At 47.2% G+C, this 18,524-nt stretch overlaps 3 protein-coding genes across 8 annotated transcripts; all 3 read right to left on the reverse strand.

The window, feature by feature from the left end:
* Nucleotides 1–2,388: 2,388 nt before the first annotated feature.
* On the reverse strand, nucleotides 2,389–6,251 carry LOC120700163 (GTPase LSG1-2-like). The gene is made up of 7 exons (XM_039984368.1): nucleotides 5,881–6,251; nucleotides 5,663–5,752; nucleotides 5,480–5,566; nucleotides 4,992–5,085; nucleotides 4,623–4,679; nucleotides 3,981–4,060; nucleotides 2,389–3,896 (listed from the first exon to the last, which is right to left on the reverse strand). Exons 1-7 carry the CDS (start codon nucleotides 6,126–6,128, stop codon nucleotides 2,756–2,758), a joined length of 1,797 nt encoding a protein of 598 aa, XP_039840302.1. The 5' UTR covers nucleotides 6,129–6,251; the 3' UTR covers nucleotides 2,389–2,755.
* Nucleotides 6,252–6,666: 415 nt separating this feature from the next.
* Nucleotides 6,667–12,676, reverse strand: LOC120700164. Of its 4 annotated transcripts, none has more exons than XM_039984372.1 (6): nucleotides 12,240–12,676; nucleotides 12,079–12,171; nucleotides 10,000–12,008; nucleotides 8,767–8,864; nucleotides 7,855–8,001; nucleotides 6,667–7,740 (listed from the first exon to the last, which is right to left on the reverse strand). In XM_039984372.1, exons 4-6 carry the CDS (start codon nucleotides 8,815–8,817, stop codon nucleotides 7,066–7,068), a joined length of 873 nt encoding a protein of 290 aa, XP_039840306.1. In that variant the 5' UTR covers nucleotides 8,818–8,864; nucleotides 10,000–12,008; nucleotides 12,079–12,171; nucleotides 12,240–12,676; the 3' UTR covers nucleotides 6,667–7,065. The 4 variants fall into 4 exon arrangements, with proteins under 4 accessions (XP_039840306.1, XP_039840303.1, XP_039840304.1 ...); XM_039984369.1 differs by having other exon boundaries at nucleotides 10,000–10,052; nucleotides 12,240–12,675; XM_039984370.1 differs by having other exon boundaries at nucleotides 8,767–8,925; nucleotides 10,000–10,052; nucleotides 12,240–12,675.
* Nucleotides 12,677–13,155: 479 nt separating this feature from the next.
* Nucleotides 13,156–18,087, reverse strand: LOC120700165 (nuclear transcription factor Y subunit A-10-like). Of its 3 annotated transcripts, none has more exons than XM_039984374.1 (6): nucleotides 17,954–18,087; nucleotides 16,750–17,151; nucleotides 15,245–15,345; nucleotides 15,028–15,096; nucleotides 14,351–14,494; nucleotides 13,156–14,068 (listed from the first exon to the last, which is right to left on the reverse strand). In XM_039984374.1, the coding sequence occupies exons 2-6, from the start codon at nucleotides 17,027–17,029 to the stop codon at nucleotides 13,673–13,675; spliced, it is 990 nt and encodes a 329-aa protein (XP_039840308.1). In that variant the 5' UTR covers nucleotides 17,030–17,151; nucleotides 17,954–18,087; the 3' UTR covers nucleotides 13,156–13,672. The 3 variants fall into 3 exon arrangements, with proteins under 3 accessions (XP_039840308.1, XP_039840309.1, XP_039840307.1); XM_039984375.1 differs by having other exon boundaries at nucleotides 17,961–18,084; XM_039984373.1 differs by lacking the exon at nucleotides 17,954–18,087 and having other exon boundaries at nucleotides 16,750–17,348.
* Between the last annotated feature and the right edge of the window lie 437 nt (nucleotides 18,088–18,524).

The following is an 18,524-nucleotide window of genomic DNA, read 5'->3' on the forward strand; positions in this document are numbered from 1 at the left end:
TCTGCTGCGACTTGAGCGAGTACACCGTCTCCAAACTCCGGCTCCGCGTGTCATAGTACCCCAGTGCCTTTCCCGTGTCCAGCAAAATCCGGCCATCTACGGGATCGACGGCCATGGGCACCACCAACTCCGTCTTCCGCGGCAAGAACTCCGGCCATTGCCCCAGCTCCATGACGTGCTCTCTCCTCCACCCCTCCACCGCCTTGCTCCATACGGTCACCGTTCCCGTGCTCCTAGACGTGTGCGCGGCGCACAGCTCCCCGTGGAGCTCGGCGAGGACCATCCTGTCGCCGCCGTCGGCATCTAGCAGGACGGGCGGCGCCGGCACGACCTCGAAGGTCTCGGTGGATATGTCCAGGGCCAAGACAGCGGCGGCGTTACCGATCAGCCACGTCATTCCCGGCCAATACATCTTGCCGCCGACGTGCACCGGCGGCACGTCGACCGCCGCAGGGATCGGCGGCGGAGACGCGAGCGTTCTCGGGTGCAGATCTCTCAGCGGCCACACCGCGCACTCCATGGCGTACTCGCCGGAGACGAAGCACCACCGCGTGTAGCGGAGGCACACCACGACGTGCTATTCCCTCCACGGGTCGTACCCTAGGCCGGGGCTTCCGTAGTATTGGCCGGGCAAGTGGAGGCTCCTCATCTCTCGCGTCGCCGGGTCGCACAAGGTGTGGTACGCCGGCGCCGTCGTGCAGCTGAAGGGGTGGCTCACCACGAGGATGAGGCCGTGGCATGGCTTGCGGCACACCACCCTGCTCATGGACGGCGGCAGCGCTTGGCAGCCGGCTCCGGCGAGGCCACTGCCGGAGCACGACTAATATGACGGAGGCGGGACTGGTCCTTGTCGCCGCCGCCGCCGCCCTGGCGTGCGCGGCCACGAAGCGATCGCTCTCGATCATGGCGCGCCAGCTCCGGCACACGATCTTGAGGCGCCTGAGCTCGCGCGCCGGCAGCCGGAGCAGCACCTCGGACAGAGCGCGCGCGGCCGGCGGCGAGGCGAGGGCGTCCTCGAACGGCGGCCCGACGGGCACGAGGCTCTCTTCGTACGGCGCGAGGAGCAGGAGAGGCGCCGCTCCTCGAACCTCGTGGGCGTACAAGACTGGCACGACCTCCTCGAGGGTCCCGGTGGCGAGGGAGTACGTTGCCACCTGGTACTCGTCGGACATGAACAGGACTCTCCGGCCGCCGTCGACGAGGGCTAGCGGCTCGACGCCCTTGAACATGAAGTCGTCGCCCACCTCCGGCGCCGGCGGCAGCTTGGTCAGGTCGATGTGCCAGTGCTTCTCCCACGATCCGGCGGCATAGCCGGTCAGTAGCCAGATGCTGATGTATTTTTTGGGAGTCTCTGGAAAATTGGGGGACGAGAGGAGGCACAAGCATCCGGCGAGCTCCGTCAGCCTGACGTACCCGAACTCCTCCGCCGCCACGGAGAAGGAGACGATGGCCTGGCCGCCTTCGCGGCCGTATTCCATGGTGATCCAGTGCACGTGGCCGTGGGCGAACACGCCCGTCCGGTTCATCCGGACGCGTTCCGGTGGGAGCGCCCCGCTCGCCGCCGGCCTCCAGTGCCCGGCACCGGCGGCGCCCACGTCGCAGCCGGCGGGCCAGCCGTCGTGGTACAGGAGGCGCACCACCTTGTGGGCCCTGGCGCGCGCGTCGTAGCCGAGGCCGTAGCTCGCGTAGTCGAAGAACGGGAACGGGGGGCCCGCCATGCGGCCGTCGGGGAGCGCGGCGATCTGCCCGACGGACGGGTTGCAGAGGTAGTAGCGCCTGGAGGCGACGGATCGCAGGAGGATGACGCCGCGGCACGGGCGGGTTTCGGCGGCGAGGTGGCCGTTGCGCGTGTTGCGCGGGACGTGCATGAGCGGCGTGAAGTCGCCCTTCGTCCCGAGCTCCGGCGACCACGCGTACACCGTGGACGCGGCGGCGGAGCCCGGCAGGAGGCAGAGCCTAGGAAGAACCTCCCGGCGGTGGCGGTTGGCGAGGTCGAGGTGCCTGTCGACGAAGGCGTCCGAGGAGAAGGCGGCGGCCCAGGGTCGGGAAAAGGCTGCGGCACCGGAGCACCGACTTGGCAGGCATGCGCGCGAAGATGTCCTCGATGATCCCGTCGGGGAGATCTTGGCGGCACGGCGGCGCCGGCGACAACCTCGTCTTCTTCGCCATCATCCCGTGATCGCGCCAATCGCTTTCGCTGGGCCAATATCTATCCGAGTATTAGAAAGCACGTAACAGTCCTACTGATCTACGAAACATACGGTACGCGAGTCACGATCCGTTACGGTTTGGCCTGTGACGTAAATATTATAAGCACAGCAGAGTTGCACATTCTTACACACTGATTGTTGGATATAGAGCTTCTAGCAGTTGCATGCTCTCCAGTTGTTTTTTTTTTCTGACATTTATATTACGAAGAATGTCGATCAATACATCAAAGATAAGGGTTTGGAACCGAGTCCAACCATAGCAAGTACCAACCATCTCAATAGTATGTATAGCTATGGGGGGCATGGAAAACCAAACAATACACGCAACCGTATGTATCTATGGCGCTACAACTCACAGCATATGGAAGGCCGCAAACGCAAAGGACAACACGAGTTTTTTCTGGTAACGACTAGCAGCGTGGTGTAAGGTTTTGCAAGCTGTCATGCAAAACCACAACATTCTGCTTGTCCCTTCCACCGTGAGAACATCGGCAGGAGGCTCAGTGCCCCTCATGTGTCATTGTGCAAAGAAGAAGGTTGAGGTACTAGACCCTGCCACTTGCACCGACAGCGGACAAGTTAACAGCAGGCTTCTGGAACACCCTTACAACTGCTGTCCCATCGCCACCATCATTGCCGACCCTCCAGGACCGATCCTTTTTCCGCTGGGGCTTCTTGTGGTGCTTGTGGGACACCTCTTTCTTCTTCTTTGCGGCGGTCTTGGATCCTTCATTTGCCAAGTCGAAAGATTCCAGGTCATCCAGGACATCTTTCATGTCTGGTTCTGCTGGGTTAACCGTGTCCTCATCCTCCTCATCCAAATCATCAGCATCTGATTCATTAGCTGCTGATGAAGTAGTTGGACCTTCTGATCTGGCGATTACTTCACGTTCTTTATCGACATCTGTTACACCAGGAGGGAGTTCAAAGTGCGGGATTTTACCATCAATGTAATCTTTCAGTATCTGTCTAGCAGCTCTGGTCTCATCAGGCAGCCCAGCATGACTGACATGCCCCCTTGATGCACAGTAGGCCCGCAACAGCTCAGCAGCAGTTGGTGGCCGAGACTGCGATTCATAAGGCTTCGGCTTCGGCAAGGTGATTTTGTAAATCTGCTCAAGGATATCTCTCGGGACACGATCTGCCACCACCTGAATAGCTTCCCGGTGCTTTGTCATCCTGTCAATCGGCAAGACACCACATGCCACCATCTCATGCCTTGAGCTTGAGAAAGAAGGGAAGACCAGACCAGGGCAATCACACAGAGTGAGCTCTTCAGAGATTATCAGTGTCTGGAAATGTTTAGTCTTGCCAGGTGTGTGAGTAACACCAGTCCTCTTCTCACCAACCAAAGCATTTATAGTGGAACTCTTTCCAACATTTGGATAACCAACAAACCCAACAACTACATGCTTAGCCACTGACGAAGCAGAATCTGAAGAACTGACATCATGATCCTCTTCAGCAGTTGAGGTCCTCCTTTGTGCTACAATAGATTCTGCTTCAGTTTGTAGCCTCATCAAGAGTTCATCCCTGCCATATATCTTGGTATCCAAATCAAGTGAAGCAGATTCTTCTTCAGAATATCCACTTAACTTTTTGCCTTCAAGTGTGGCAGTAGCGGCTTTAGCTGACCAGAAAACAAAGAGAATATCATGTGCCTTAAAATATTCAGCCCATCTCTTCCTGCATTGAACAATAGTGCAAATGATGTCAGTTCTAAGGCAATAAAGGTAGCATACAATCGAATCACGTGGAGAAGATACGAACCTGATATTTAACGGCAATAGATCAGCCTTGTTAACGAGAAGCATTGTTCTCTTGTGCTCATCAATTTCCTTTGCGTATGCCTAGTACAGAGAAAGCCATGTTACATGTCAAAAGTGAGGTAACACAACCACCAACGAAAAACATAAGGTGTGAAACATTGACACAGTGTGAGTTTCTTTCAAGAAAGCACAACAATGTTCCAGAAATACACAATTTACATTTCTAGTAGAGAACAGAAGTCATCGCAAGTATTGTTCTAATGTAGAACAGGGAAAAAAGCGTCAAGACTCAAGACAGCTACTGCCTACTCATTTGCTGCGAAGGGTTAATTTCACTTATTTTTCTCATGACCAAAAAGAAGGGGAAAAAATGGCTTACTTCCGTCAGAAATACAGGGAAAATCATAGCCATCCAGTTGGGTAGCCATTGCCAAAACATGGCTAACAATACTGATGATGACAGAAAACTATGAAAAACCCATGGACGGGACTTTTGGAGAAATATTACTAATACTGTGCAATTGCGCGCAATGTGCAAAATTGAACAGACTTCAAGCAGGGATAACCTACCACCATTTTGATTGGCTTACAAGCTATTCCATCGGTAGCTAAAAATTTAAACGAAAACCACGTTAAGCAATACCTCAAGGTCAGGGCAACGGTAGAATAAGGGATCTCGAGCATCAACCACCATAACCAGCTTCATGGCAGAAAAGAAAACTGTCAGTAATTTGCATAGAGAAAAACACATCAGAGAGCATTACTCTTCAATCGAAATAGCGTGAACATGATGGAGGTAAGCACAGCAGGGCAATCCAAGTAAATCATATAAAATAACAAAGCAGAACAAAAATCAGCGTCAACATACAGACTACAGTTTGCAAGGGGCACCTACATCTATGTGTTACTTTCCTTGAGTAGTTTAACAAATGGTCCAGTACGAGCACTCAGAGAGAAATAAAGATTAGTAAAAGCGATCAACCACACCTGGCCATTAAGGAGGGTAACTCACCAAATCACTGCGTTCAAGCACTCTCCAGAGCTGTCTCCAGATGTCAATATTCTTCTCAAAGGGTGTCAGGACAAGCTTGTCATTCTCTTCCAATCTGCAGAGAAGATTGCTCTCATCAACTACCTACTCAAAGCATTTAATTGGATAAATGATGCCCAAAGCCGCATTAATAACTCAAGGTAAATTTCTACAATTAACAAACTGTCTGCCTTTAAGCCGCATATTTAGGTTATCATGAACTACATGTGTAGCAGAAATGGTCAAAAAAACTAATCTAGTAGTTTAAGCAATAACAAGTGAAGGTGCATCATAAAGTTCATAGGCTCCCTTATCTTTGAGCACTTGTCGATAAGGGAAAAAAATCTGTAGTCATAGTGCAGTCCCTGAATATGCAACCTTACAAGAAAAAATCTTTCCATCCCACTAAACAGGTCTAAGCATAATCGACAGAGTAGAGTAATAGAGTAATAGTACAACTCAGAACCAACCTCGCAAGATTCCTGCGCCACACCAGGAACGCCCGCCTCTCATTCGCATCAAGCTCCTCTACGGTCATCTGATTATGCCAGGGTGGACTGCAATCACGCACAAACGAGACACAATCAGAAAGGGAACAATCCTAAAACCAAACACATGTAACAGCAACAGCATCAATAATCGAAAGTTCTCACCGCCGGGGAACCCTGAGGCTGCTGGCGTGCAGGGCCTCCTGCTCCTTCCGCAGCCGCCGCCTCTCCTCGTCCGTCTCCCCCGCCGCGTCCCTGCGCCCAACCAACCCGATCCATCAGAACCCACAGCAGGCGGGGACGCGAATCTCGCAACACCAACGGAACGAAATGCGGGTTTCATTTCCCCCCTCGGACGCGGAGGAGACGGGGCGGGCACTCACAGGTCGATGACGAGGTCGGAGTCGGAGGAGACGGACGCGGCCTCGGCGAGCTGGTCGGCCTCCGCGGCCCGCTGCAGCACGGCGTCGATGTCGCTGACGTCGATGACGGACTCGAGCGGCATGGCGCGGCGGCGCGCGAAGGCGAGCGCCTCGCCGCGCTCCTTGGCGGCCGCCGCCGCCTTGTTCCGCTGCCGGATCAGCGCGCGGCCCAGCGCCTCCCCCTTCTCCTTCCTCCCGCCGCCCGCCATCGCCTCGAGCCCGCGGCGCGGCACCAAATCCCCCTAGCCTTCGGAGAGAGAACAGTGGAGGCGGAGGGAGCGGTGGCTAGGGTTTTTGCGGCGAGGCGGAGGAGGAAGGAGACGACGCGTCGACTGGGTGGGGGACTTGGAGGAGTTAGTTTTCTCCAGCTAGTGTGTCACTGACGCGCGGGACCCACCTGTCGGGATGGCGTGTGCGGTGATGCGGTTCCTATTTCCCCCGTACGAATGGATCGATGTGTTTACACTTTAAAGCTCGGTCAGAATCCATTCAAATTCAAATTCAGCTACAATCCATTTCAATTTGGGTGAGTTCTCACGCCAGAGTCTCAGCGGCAGCATCTGAATGGATTGGGCAATCTCACAAGAAGATGCAGGTCAGTGATGCGATGCTCAATGTCCCTGCAACAGAAACTTCAGAATTTCTTTTCGAAAAAAGAAACTTCAGAATTCGGCAAGTTACTGGGCACACTGGCACTTTCATACACGTAGAACTTTTCACGCATAACAGAACCAGCAAATCCGCATGTCCACAAATTAATAATATCCAAGATTTTATACCATGCATAAACCTCGTCCATACACCCGTTCAGTTTAAGCATACTCCAGTACGGTATACTTCCTTTACTACGATGACTAAACTAGAAGGAACTAGATAACAAGGTAACAATGCACATAAGAAGCAAAAGACACTCCAATCCAAGCTCCCAAGAGAACACAAACTTGGAGCTAGGCTCAGTACATAGCCTTATTAACCAAACAGGTTCAGGAACCTTCAGAGCTGACACCAGGCAATCTGAGAAACTGGAGTCAGGACACAAGCAAAAGAAAACAGATAGATAGACATCAACCAGGGAACTAGGCAAGCCTACACATAAGGCTGCAAAACGATGGCAGTGCAGGCTGAAGCGCGACCTACTGCCGCTGGTTACCACCCTTCTAACTTCGTCATTACTTTGTGCACGTCATAGTGGCCGTCGTTCGCGGCCTCATCATAGCCAGCATTGTTCATGACGGTCAGGAGGGTGGCGAATTCGGGAGCCTGGAGGCGCACCACATTCTGGAACTGCTCCGAGACTTGGTCGGTGTTGTACCCGTTCCCCATCATGATCCTGAGGAGCGTGGTGGGATCGGGCGATTCCAGGTTCAGGATGCTGTCGTAGGCGGCGGCACCAACATTTTCCTCCTCCTCGTTGGTCGCCACAACGGGCCAATAGAAGTCTCCTGAGGGGTTGCTGATTGGCACTGTGCTACCAGAGGTGGCCTCAGCGATGTTCTCATGGTATTCACTGGTTTCGGTGAAGGGCCGACAAAGGCCCATTCCTGGGGTGTTGCTTGGCGCCTCACAGTCATAGGAGACCTCACCACCATTTGCATCACCTACATTGGTTGCATTGAAGGGCAAATTGAAGCCTATTGCAGGGATGCTGCTTTGCAACTCTTTGCCAACAGTGGTCACTTCCTTGTAGCCATTAGCTACAATGAAGGACAGGCAACAGTCTCTTAGGGTGGCGCGGAATGGCACCATGATGCCTCCATTGGTACCTTTCTGGTAGCCCTTGGTCTTGACAAAGTGCCCTTTAGGACATCTTGGAATGTGCTTCTGCGTCAACAGATTAAAGTTACAGAAACAATAGAAAGACAATAAAGATGGGGATAAAACTGATACTTCACTATGGGCAAATCAGGACCCTATTCAGAGTAAAGTGGGACGTACCTTAACTTTGAGTGCCCTTCTCTTCCTTGCTTCTTCGACACGACGGCGACGTTCACGCAGCCGAATGATAGCATCATACTGCTTTTCCCTCACAAAACTTGGTGCACTACCTGGTGTAATAGGTGGGAGCAGCTTCTGGTCAACAGCCTACATGTTAAAAAGAGAAAACTAACAAACGTCAAAGGATTATTAGCAAGAAATACATCACTTTGACAGAAAAAATCTCCAACTAATATTCCTACTCTGCTCTCATAATATCAATTTTTGAAAGTACTCATGGCAGGATATTACTGGAGGTCATCCCTTTATCTTATGTTATTGGCAAGTCATGCCACTGCTAAAAGAAAAAGTTAAATGCCATGAGACATGAGATAAAATAGTTAAATGCCATGAGACATGTATCAACACTGAATGAAGTTTCCAAGTTTTGAAATAATTTGGAAGAATCATTACGAGATGTCTGCAATTTAAAATCCAAGTTTGTTCTAAAGTAAGCTTACATATATACATCCGTCTATCACGAAATTGTTTGCAAACATCTAATATTGAAAGAAGTTCACATAAATTAAATTTAAGAAAAATTCAGTGACCTTACTTTCAATGTATTTTACATGCTACTGCTGCACACAAGTCAAGAATCAAGTCAAATAACATCTACTCATTAAAGGTAATCACATCATAATTCATAATTGACTTAAATTAAATGTTCACTAAAAGGAACTTATAATCATCTCATTCGGTGAGAAAATAGGCCATATTGCTTATCAGCATTAGGATAGTTGTTACTCGTTAGAACCATGAACCATTAACTCATTAAAAAATGGACATTCAGAAAGGAATGGCATTATGCCTGTAGTCCACATGTAGTTGACTTTATCCTTTTCAAGAAACAAGGTTGACAGAATAACTTACCATTGGCTGACCAGCGCCCATCTCAGACGAACCATTATTCTCCACAGACATGTTTGGTATTGCAGGAGCAGAGCACTCAGATGCCTTTGCCGTGTTCCCTGGTTCAAAATGCCAGAGCAGCTACTGTTCAGTATCCATAAATCCCATCAAGGGTCCTTACTGAAAAAAGAGGCGAACTAAGACATCAATGAAATATCTAAGTAGATACAGACCAAGGATCCATCCATGCATAACAAAAAAAAATCCGAATAGCCACCACGAGAAAGAAAGTTTTCCAAAAATTCTGGTCAGTTCTATTATATGAATCTATTTGGTGGTTTTCGTAGAGATTGTTTCCACCAAACCTCTACTTAAGTTTCCTAGAAAATATACCGAGACAATTAAAAGAAATTCATTATTTAGTAGGTAGATGACCATCAGTAGTATTGTCCTGTGCAGTCTAGCCAGTCAAATCTTTTCATGAAACACAGCAAGGACACTTCAATGAAGGTCATGGATTTTTCTCCTTTTGTTTTCTTGGTTACAAAAGCATCATCATTAGGAAATTCCACAACAGATTGATTGAATTCAATTCTGAAATAAGATCTATTTATCAGATCAGGGCCTATTTGAAGTGCAGGAAATTCTCGGCAAACAGTTAAATACATCAATTCCTACCACAAATGTAACTGCAGGTCACTTGGGACATGGACTCAGAGTGGATATAGCCATATAGGTCAGATTCGAAGACGCCACAGAGTGGATAATGGATCGTACATGCATATAGAAAGGATAGAATTTTGCAAATGAAAGTGACAGTTTTATAATGTGCTAGAATGATGATAATTAACACCAACAAGTAAACATTCACCAAGTTCACATTACAATGAGTCAATGATCAAAATCCATAGTTAAGCATACTAAATTTCCACAGATGCTTAACGTCCTATAGAATATCCAACTTTTAAATTTATTGGCTACTGAATACAAATAGAGTAGACATTGCTCACTCGCACTTGACCCATATCCTATAAAATTCCATAGATGAATACACGACATACCGCACACTAATCATCGTTTAGGAAACACATCCCATGCAGATTTTTCCCTTTTCTACTATTGGGTCAGACAAAAATCGACAAATTAATCTTCTCGTTTCACTCCTAATTCCAGCTACCTAACTGTACCCACCTACTCATGGTCTATGAATAAAGTATAAATATGTATTAAAGATAGAGACTAGAGGATTCTCACCTTGGGACAACAATAGAGTAACAGCTTCAAATCAGGCCCATGAAGTTCACCATCTGAGTTGCATTATCACGAGAATGCAAAATAAGAAACATCATATATTACATGGTCAGACAAGCGGTATGAAAAAAGAGATGTATTAAAAATTCAGGATACTGCATGATATTAGTAACGAATAATGTAAAATACTGCCATGCTATGCATGATATTTGTAATGATAACCACAAAAAACGTAACAGAAGATATCCAAAACATGCAAGAGGAGGTTAAGAAAGAAAATACCGCTACTGGTAAAGAAGCAACAGAGAGATTATGGGTGGGTTGAGACAGAGAGGACACTAGTGTGATGCGTATATATAGCCAGCAATAGCCTAGGAATGGTAGCGTTCACCTTCTCAAATAAGATCCGCAAAAACATATTGCAGATCCGCTCGTTAATGCTCAAGAACACTACCATATCTTCAGTAGACAGGTAGAACACAAAAAGTCAAAAATATCAATAGTATATTAATGCGACGGTTTTTTTTTGAAGGCTTTATTAATGCGACGGTTAGAATGGCACTGGCAATAGAAACTTCTGTGTGACTGATTAAATGCTAGAGATAGAAGATAGCATACGACAAATGGAAAATATTAAAACAAGAATAACAATGGCATCTTCAATCTACACTGCTAAAATCACACCATAGTGTTAGCTGTCCATTTATTATATCAAACAATATGAAACCGAACTGAATTGGATACGTTGAATTAAGTATTTCATATGGCAGTTGGATTAATTTCAAAACCTCGAAACAAGAGTTCCCAATTTTAACGAGCCAGAAAGATGGTACATACTGACTGTATAGTGTTACCAGTTGACTTTTCTAATATTCTTAAGTAAACTTTTGGATTGCCGTAACATACATGCTCTATTGAATAGTTGCTGTGCTATCATTGAGTTTTAGATACCGTCTACTGGCATCACTCACAGTTGACTTTAGATTTAGGTCCATTGGTGCTATGTGAATGTGGGTACATTTCATTGCTGCAGGTAATATAACAATGGAACTCAATGTTACCATTCATGCAAATTTGTAAACTAGTATTTGCATGCTCCATACTTAATTAATTCAACAAAGGTCCAGAAACTCCAGATATGCTGGCTGTATGAACAAGATGTCATACAATCACATTGTGAGCTGGATTGTCCAATCATTAATTACACGCCAAGGTAAGCAAATTCGAGTCTATTATTCAAACTTGGATGACCATGCAACATGACTCAATACTTATCTGGACATCTGTGTTTGAGGTTCAGTGAAGCAACAAATTCTTGACTTATTTGTAACTTGTACGAAGCCTATGGTAACCAATTATCTACTTTCACTTAATTTGAAGTCCATTTTTGTCATTCAAAAGGCATGAATATATATTATTTTTATGGTTTTATCAACCTAAAGTGAATCTTTTTTTCTATTAGAGAAAGTTCCAAATAAAGTTGGTCATGGTAACTGGATTCTGGTCAGTTACAAAAACTCTAGGAAATACTTTCTCCTCTGCCTCACTTGTAACTTCTACAACCACACTTAAGGATGCACCTGAATTTAGGTGATTTGTCGCTGATTTACTCTAAACCATTCCAATATTCCTCCTCTAAGTGACCACTGACAAGACATCTTTGCTTGTTTGCGACCACTACCACAACCACAATGTTCCTCAGGCTGGCTATTTTACCAAGACACGGTATGGCTTCTAAATTGCCTGTTTTCCTATGAAAAAAGGTAGATATTGTGTTTTTCTTTGCAGAATTCCGCATTCCTGCCATAGTATCGTTCTCCTTCTCGTGCGGTTTTCTCAACTCAAACTGTGTTGGCTGTCACAACACAGCACTGTTGTTCATTAAAAGCAAAACATTTGGCCTCTTTGTTGACAACTGGGAAAATTACTCCGGTCCTGTTCTGTCAGGTTGTATTCCTACAAGGCCGAGACTCGATGTCGTCTTTTTCAGTTCTCGAGCGTTACAAAGAAACCTATACCACAAAAGCAAAAATGATGCCAAAAAAATGCAAATGTGGTAAAAACTCTCAGTTCCCCGCTAACCTTGCGAAGTTCCTGCAGTTAATCGTGGCAAGATCGTCGATTGGCGGCGCCAATCTCCCTCCGTGATCATCCAGGCATTCCATGGCGGACAGCCTGCTAGCAGCACAATGTGAAATGATTCACAATATGAAACAGATAATCACAAGTGAACTGCTCAGTACCAAGGATGCCGGTTGAACCGCGCGGCCACTAGCCTCCTCCTGTCCTCCACGTCCACTAACCCCAGCGCTCAGCAAATCCGATCCCCATTCCAAGGCCATCAGTTCAGGCACCAGTGAAGCGGGATGCTTACGCCGTCCGCTCAGGAGCAAAATAGCAACGGCGGGAAGGTGAGGAGCGCCCGTCCCCTCTCCGTATCGGCAGCGGCCCGCCGTGCTCCATCCACCGCCTGACCAGTGCGCGGCCCGCCGTGCTCCATCCACCGCCTCCGGCCGCCGCGGAAGGCTCTGGCCCCATCATTGGCGGCGGAGGCGGAGCGCGAAGCCCTAGCGCGGGCACGGCTCTCACGGGGAGGTGGGGTGGAACGGTGACGACGAGGCGGCGCGGCGGACCGAGTCGGAGGCCGGCCGGAGGATCTGGCGGCGGTCAATTTTGTAAAATGGACCCTAGTTTGGATCGTAATGTATCAATTTTCAAAATAGTCCCTAGTTGTTTACACTTAAATCCGTGTTTGGATTGCGATTAATTTACACTTAAATCCCTGGTATGGATCGCGATTAATCCAAATTACTATCAGTCCCTATTTTTGACAAAAGTTTTCACGCATTAGTCCCTATTTTTCACCTTTTTTGTGCGTATAAAGCCTGAAATGGCCAGGCTTCCAACGTATTTCAAGCAAAAACTGTTCAGTTTTAGTTGTGTTTCCAGTCAATTTGGTTCAAAAGTTTGGATTAAATAAAATTTAATGTGCACAGATCAGCCACAAATAGATGCTGGGGCTCAGTATGATTTCATCAGACTAACATACGCGATGCCTTTTTGCAGATAGGCTATCCAAGCATATGCAAGCTTCAAGCAAAAATTCCTTCTTGCAAACCAAAATACCTCCGAAGCCATAGCATGGAGACAGGCAGCACAAAGTACAAACCAAGCCCAAAGTCTCAGTAGTCAAATACATCATTACATTACCGAGTTCAAACTTTCAACAAACCACATATTACAAACCATGTCCACACAAGCTTCAAGCACATCACAATTCATCACTAACAAAGCCAAGTCTTGACACACAATCAGATTCCAAACATAATCCACTTCCAGTACCTCTGAAACTTCAGACGAGTCCAAAGTTTCAGGCTTTATTCAGAAAACAACACTGAAACCTGCTAGTGCAGAACGAGTTTGATGCTGGAAGCTTAGTACTACCAGCATTTTTGGGGGCACGGGTGTTCCACTCATCACAAGATCCCAGAAATAGAAATTCTAGGAGAATTAGGCGATGAGCAGAGACAACCACAATGCCTTCAGCCAAGAATGAATTGCCTACCGACAGCCAAACGATGGGAGGGACAATCCCTGGCCCGGAGCTGGTAACATCCAGCAGCATCTGCTGGTTGTCGCCAGTTCCTAGCATTCGGCTGTCCGGTAACCCCTCTAGTCATGCTCTGAGGAGGTCACAACAGCCTTCAGAGGCTATTGGCCACTTGAAGGGGTTACCGACCCCATGCTCACTGCCCATGATGCTCGGGAGCGGGGTGAAAAAAGGAGTGCGGATGTGATCAAAGCTGTGGAAGTGATCCACATCTTCATGATCATATATGCTTGACACCTCTGATCCCGACAGACTGGAGACGCTGCTCGGGTTGCCCAGGTCTGACTGCTGGATCTCTGAACTTGGAGATGCCACCTGGCGCATAAGCGGGTTGCTGAACATTGCCTTGCCGTCTCCACCAGCATCCTTCGTGTTGGACTCTTTCTTTGTGTTCAGGAAACGCCCACCAGAGCCTCTTGCGCGACGCAGTGCATGCAGATGGCGAGACTCATGGAGATATGGCTGCATCATCAAACATATTTGACATGAATGCTAGAAGGAAACAAGAGATATGTTGCATGGCATGGTGATATAGTATTGATCAGCCAAAGCTGGCAGTTAAGGAGTTAAATTAATGGTTTGAGATGTGGACAGTGTGACTCATGCAGATATGGCTGTATCATCAAATGCACTGGCATCAATGGCACAAGACAACAGAAGATGTTTTGCATGGCATGGTGAAATAGAAACATCCAAAGGGGACAATTAAGAAGTTTAATTAATAGTCTGAGATGTACAAAATACCTTCCTGGCTTTCACCAGCCTATTTTCCCTCTCTGCTTTGGCACGGGCACGGCGTCGACGAAGAATGCCTTCATATTGCTTAGCATTCACATATATTGGTGCTTCTGTTGGCATATTAAGTGGTATGCGCATGCACCCTCCAGGCTGTATCCAGAAATATAAATGGTGGAGGATAAGAGCAGACTAAATAAATGTTCTATAGATTTCCTACTTGACAAACAGCAGTGTCAAATAAAGATATTTCCTTTCTGCATTCTCACTAGAATGCCAATTCTAAAGAAAGATAAAGCTTCAGCCCAACATTTATAAAAGAAAATACCACCATACTATACCTAATACACCTGTTAATTGATCGCCGGTATATTTATTCCATGGATTACTTTGACTTTCTTTTAATTTTTTCATGGTAAAATATTATATGAGCCAATCTGCTTTGTTCCACATGTTGAGGCAAAGATGAATTCCAGGGTCATCAAAATTAAAAAACAGTTCGAGGAACTTTAAAAAAGAAACTAAAAAGAACCATACATAAGTTGCTGGAAATGTAGAATTTAGTTGACCACTAAAATGTTTTTTACTTTTCACAAATATGTCTTGGTTTTGTGATATGTTACCACAACGGCAGATTCAATCAGAGAAATTTCATACACGACTGGCCCGAAACCAATATAACGTACCATTGCTCCCACTGGATAGGAAGAAAGCAGGCCACAGTGTTGGTCAACATAAGGACTATTAACAGAAACCTAACACCACAAAAATCAGTCAGCAGTCAGCAGCAGAGAATGAAGATGCATTTAAATTGTGAAGTCAGGCAAAATGCACTACAATTTTAATCACAAAAAAAGTTTGCCTCCATGCATATGCATAAATAAAGTAAATGGACAGCTGTACCGTAGATTGACCAAGGCCCAGCTCAAAACGACCATTGTAGATCGCAAATGGGGATGGCAAAGCAACACTGGCAGAGTGCTCAGAACCTTTCTCCCCTTTACCTGAAACCAAATGGCACAAAACATAGAAGCACTCAAGAAAGGTCCTTGATTCAAGTGACTTGAGCCAAGAAGCTAATCACGAACAACTCAAACTTTGGATAACACGGTAAAAATGACAGTACACATGACAAAGAAAATATTTTATTCCCTGCCATGTTCTTGCTTCATCTTACTGATTGGAAACACTAGATGTGCAAGTCTAAAAATGATCAAGTTCATGCAGCAACTGCCAGTACCCTTTTTGTGGTATAATCCTTGTTTCATGCATTATAAATGTTTATTTCCTTTTTCTCTATCCTCTACCCTTTTGTTGGTGACTCATGTTGGGTTTCAACTCAATGAGTACTATCCCAGGTACATCGTGGTATGGAATTCTTTGGACTACAAGCTGCCTGAGCTCCAAGGATAAAGGTAGATGAACAGCCATTTGAGCCCAAATGGTATAAACAAAAAAAAGATCAAAAATTTTAAAACATGTGTCCCGTTCTAGTGGATCTGTGTGGTAAGCCTACCCCAACTTGCTTGGGACTAAATGGCTTTGTTGTTGTATGGTTGTTTCTGGGGTCACGCCAGCTCTGAATGAGAGAAAATATTTACTAGATCTTATATCAGGTGCCTGTCAAATAACAGAAACTACCTACTCCAGATGGGTATGAAGAAGGTACCAACAAACTTACAGTAGCTATATTAGTACTTCATTGGATTGAAGCCATTGTATACTTTTTTTTTTTGAAAAGCGAAGACATTACATACTATTGTCCGTGCAGAAATTCTAAATGTGCTATATCATGACCAATGGAGAAGAGCGACTTTTCGAATCCCAGCAAATGCTATCCAGGGGACAGGTCAAATTTAGAAACAAACAGGAAGTACATGTGTACCAAGTACCATAATAGATGAAATCATGGAAACTTTCTATTTGCTTCCCTCTTGTCCTAGCTTTTTTAGGCAGTGGCCAAGTGTCATAAAGATGGCATACAGGTGTAGATAAGAAATTTTGCCAGACCTCTTAAAAAACCCTGCTTCCAGTCAACTGAAAGTCATCTTTAGAAAACATTAAACACTATGTCACCCTTACTATGCTTCATTGATTTGTGTACCAGTGGGAAGGAGCTCCAGGGTACACATGGTGCATGGCATCTGAAAAGGCATTATTAAAAGGATAACTAATTCTACAAACACTTAGTGCTAAACCTATTGCAGATTACACTAACCCTAACTCTGAAATAAGGAATACAAACAAATCCTGCCAGATTTGTACGCGAACCCAGATTATTGCCATCTGGATCCTACACATGCGTCGTATCCCTCCCAAATCTTTTCCTGCAGATTAAACTAGTCCCAGCCATGTTCTTGGCTCATCCTCCTACCGACAAACGCGCACAAGCACAGAAGCATCCTCACCTTGCGCCACGGAGAACTTGAGGACTTCAGGGAGGCCCCTCTCGGCAGCAGCCTTCGCTGGCGGCTGCACCGGAGGACCCAGCGGCGCCTGCGCTCCCGGCACGACCTGGAACCGTGCCTCCCGGCACGGCGCCTGCTCCGGCGGCACCTTCCCCTGGCCCAGCGCGTCGCCGTACAGCAGCAGCTGAGGCGCCGGCGCCCACCACGGCACCGCGGCTCCGTTGGAGGTGGCGCCGGCGGGGACCTGCCCGAACCCCTCGTGGCTCCTGAAGCTCATCATCGTGCCCGCGCTGCTGCGCCTCCTCCGCCCGAGAAAGTCAGAGGCCGGAGATAGCTTGGTTGGGCGCGCTCCGTCCGATGTTCTCCGGATGGATGTAGTTAAGCACCTACCCGACCCACCAACTGCAATCATGAGCAGAGAAAAACAAGTGGGCTGATTAAGCAACAGATCAGGATGCAGGAAGAGAGGTGAAATGAAATTGACTGAGGAATAAATCGAAGGGCAGGTGGTCAGTAAAGAACTGAGGAGGAAGAGTCTTGAGCGGGCCCAAAAAAAAAAGAAAAAAGAAGACGACGTTAAAGGAATGGCAGGGGAAATGAAGCAGCTCAAGAACCGAGGAGACTAGCCTTTCCAAGAACCCGCCGTGTTTAGATGCAAAACACTCTAAAATTTTTGTTTGTATTTGATAATTATTATCCCGTTATAGATTAATTAGGTTTATTAGATTTGTTTCGTGATTTACAAGTAAATTATACAATTAGTTTTTTATTTCGTGTAGATTTAATACTTCAGGTATACGTTGAAAAATTCGATGCGATGAGAAATTTTGTAAAATTTTGAAATTTTGGATGCAACTAAGCAAGGCATCGAGAAGGCAGGGAAATTAAAGATGGTATATTTTCAGAAAGCAAAGATGGAAAAAATCACGATAGAACTCAAAACCAAATCAGTTAGGGAAAATGCAAGATTGGTGGTACCCCCAGCATCCAGGTTCCGCCACAGACCAGAGGCGAGCAGGATTCCCAGGCGGGAGGAGACAAGACGAAGAAGTTACGAGGAAGGAGAGGCCATGCATGAGCAGCAGCAGCAGCAGAGATTGCAAGAATCTCGAGTGTGGGGGCAAGACCAAGACGGCACCAAACCGGAAGGACCCAAATATGAAATATCCAATGGGATGAACAGCGCAGGAGCGAGGAGACCCACCTCTCACGTTTCAGGAATCCGATAGGGGCCGGAGGAGGATGACAACCCACTGCAGCTGCAGCAGCAGAGGTAGAGAGAGAGAGAAGGAGAGGGAGAGGAGGAGACTGGACGGGGGAGGGGAGGCGCGTATAAATGGCCAAATGGGCGCCCGCACTGACACCGAGAGGGAAAGGGGAGAAAAGCCAAGGCAGCGAGCTAGTTGGGCGCCACGGCGGCGAGGGGATTGGCACGGGCGCCGCTCGCTACTCGATGCGAGGCGATGATGAGCAGGAGCAGCAGGGAGCTCTTGGCTGGTGGGCGTTTTCTTTTTTTGAAGAGAATGGTGGGCGTTTTCTACTCTACTCCCCAAATGGCAAATGGAAATGGAAGGGGGGACCCACCGCCAGCATACCATAAAAACCATACCATCGCCGTCACATGCAGTAATAATATTAAAGCGTGCTAATCTAATCATGGTGTCAAGTGACAGCAAAGTACTCCTGCTAGTGCTAGATAACTCCATTGGCGAGGCTGGAACAGCACGGCAGTGGTGGCTCCTGCGGTTGCAAGTGGCAGGAACAGTGGCTGCTGC

Source organism: Panicum virgatum, chromosome 3K (genome assembly GCF_016808335.1).
Source record: "Panicum virgatum strain AP13 chromosome 3K, P.virgatum_v5, whole genome shotgun sequence".
Taxonomy (NCBI): Eukaryota; Viridiplantae; Streptophyta; class Magnoliopsida; order Poales; family Poaceae; genus Panicum; species Panicum virgatum.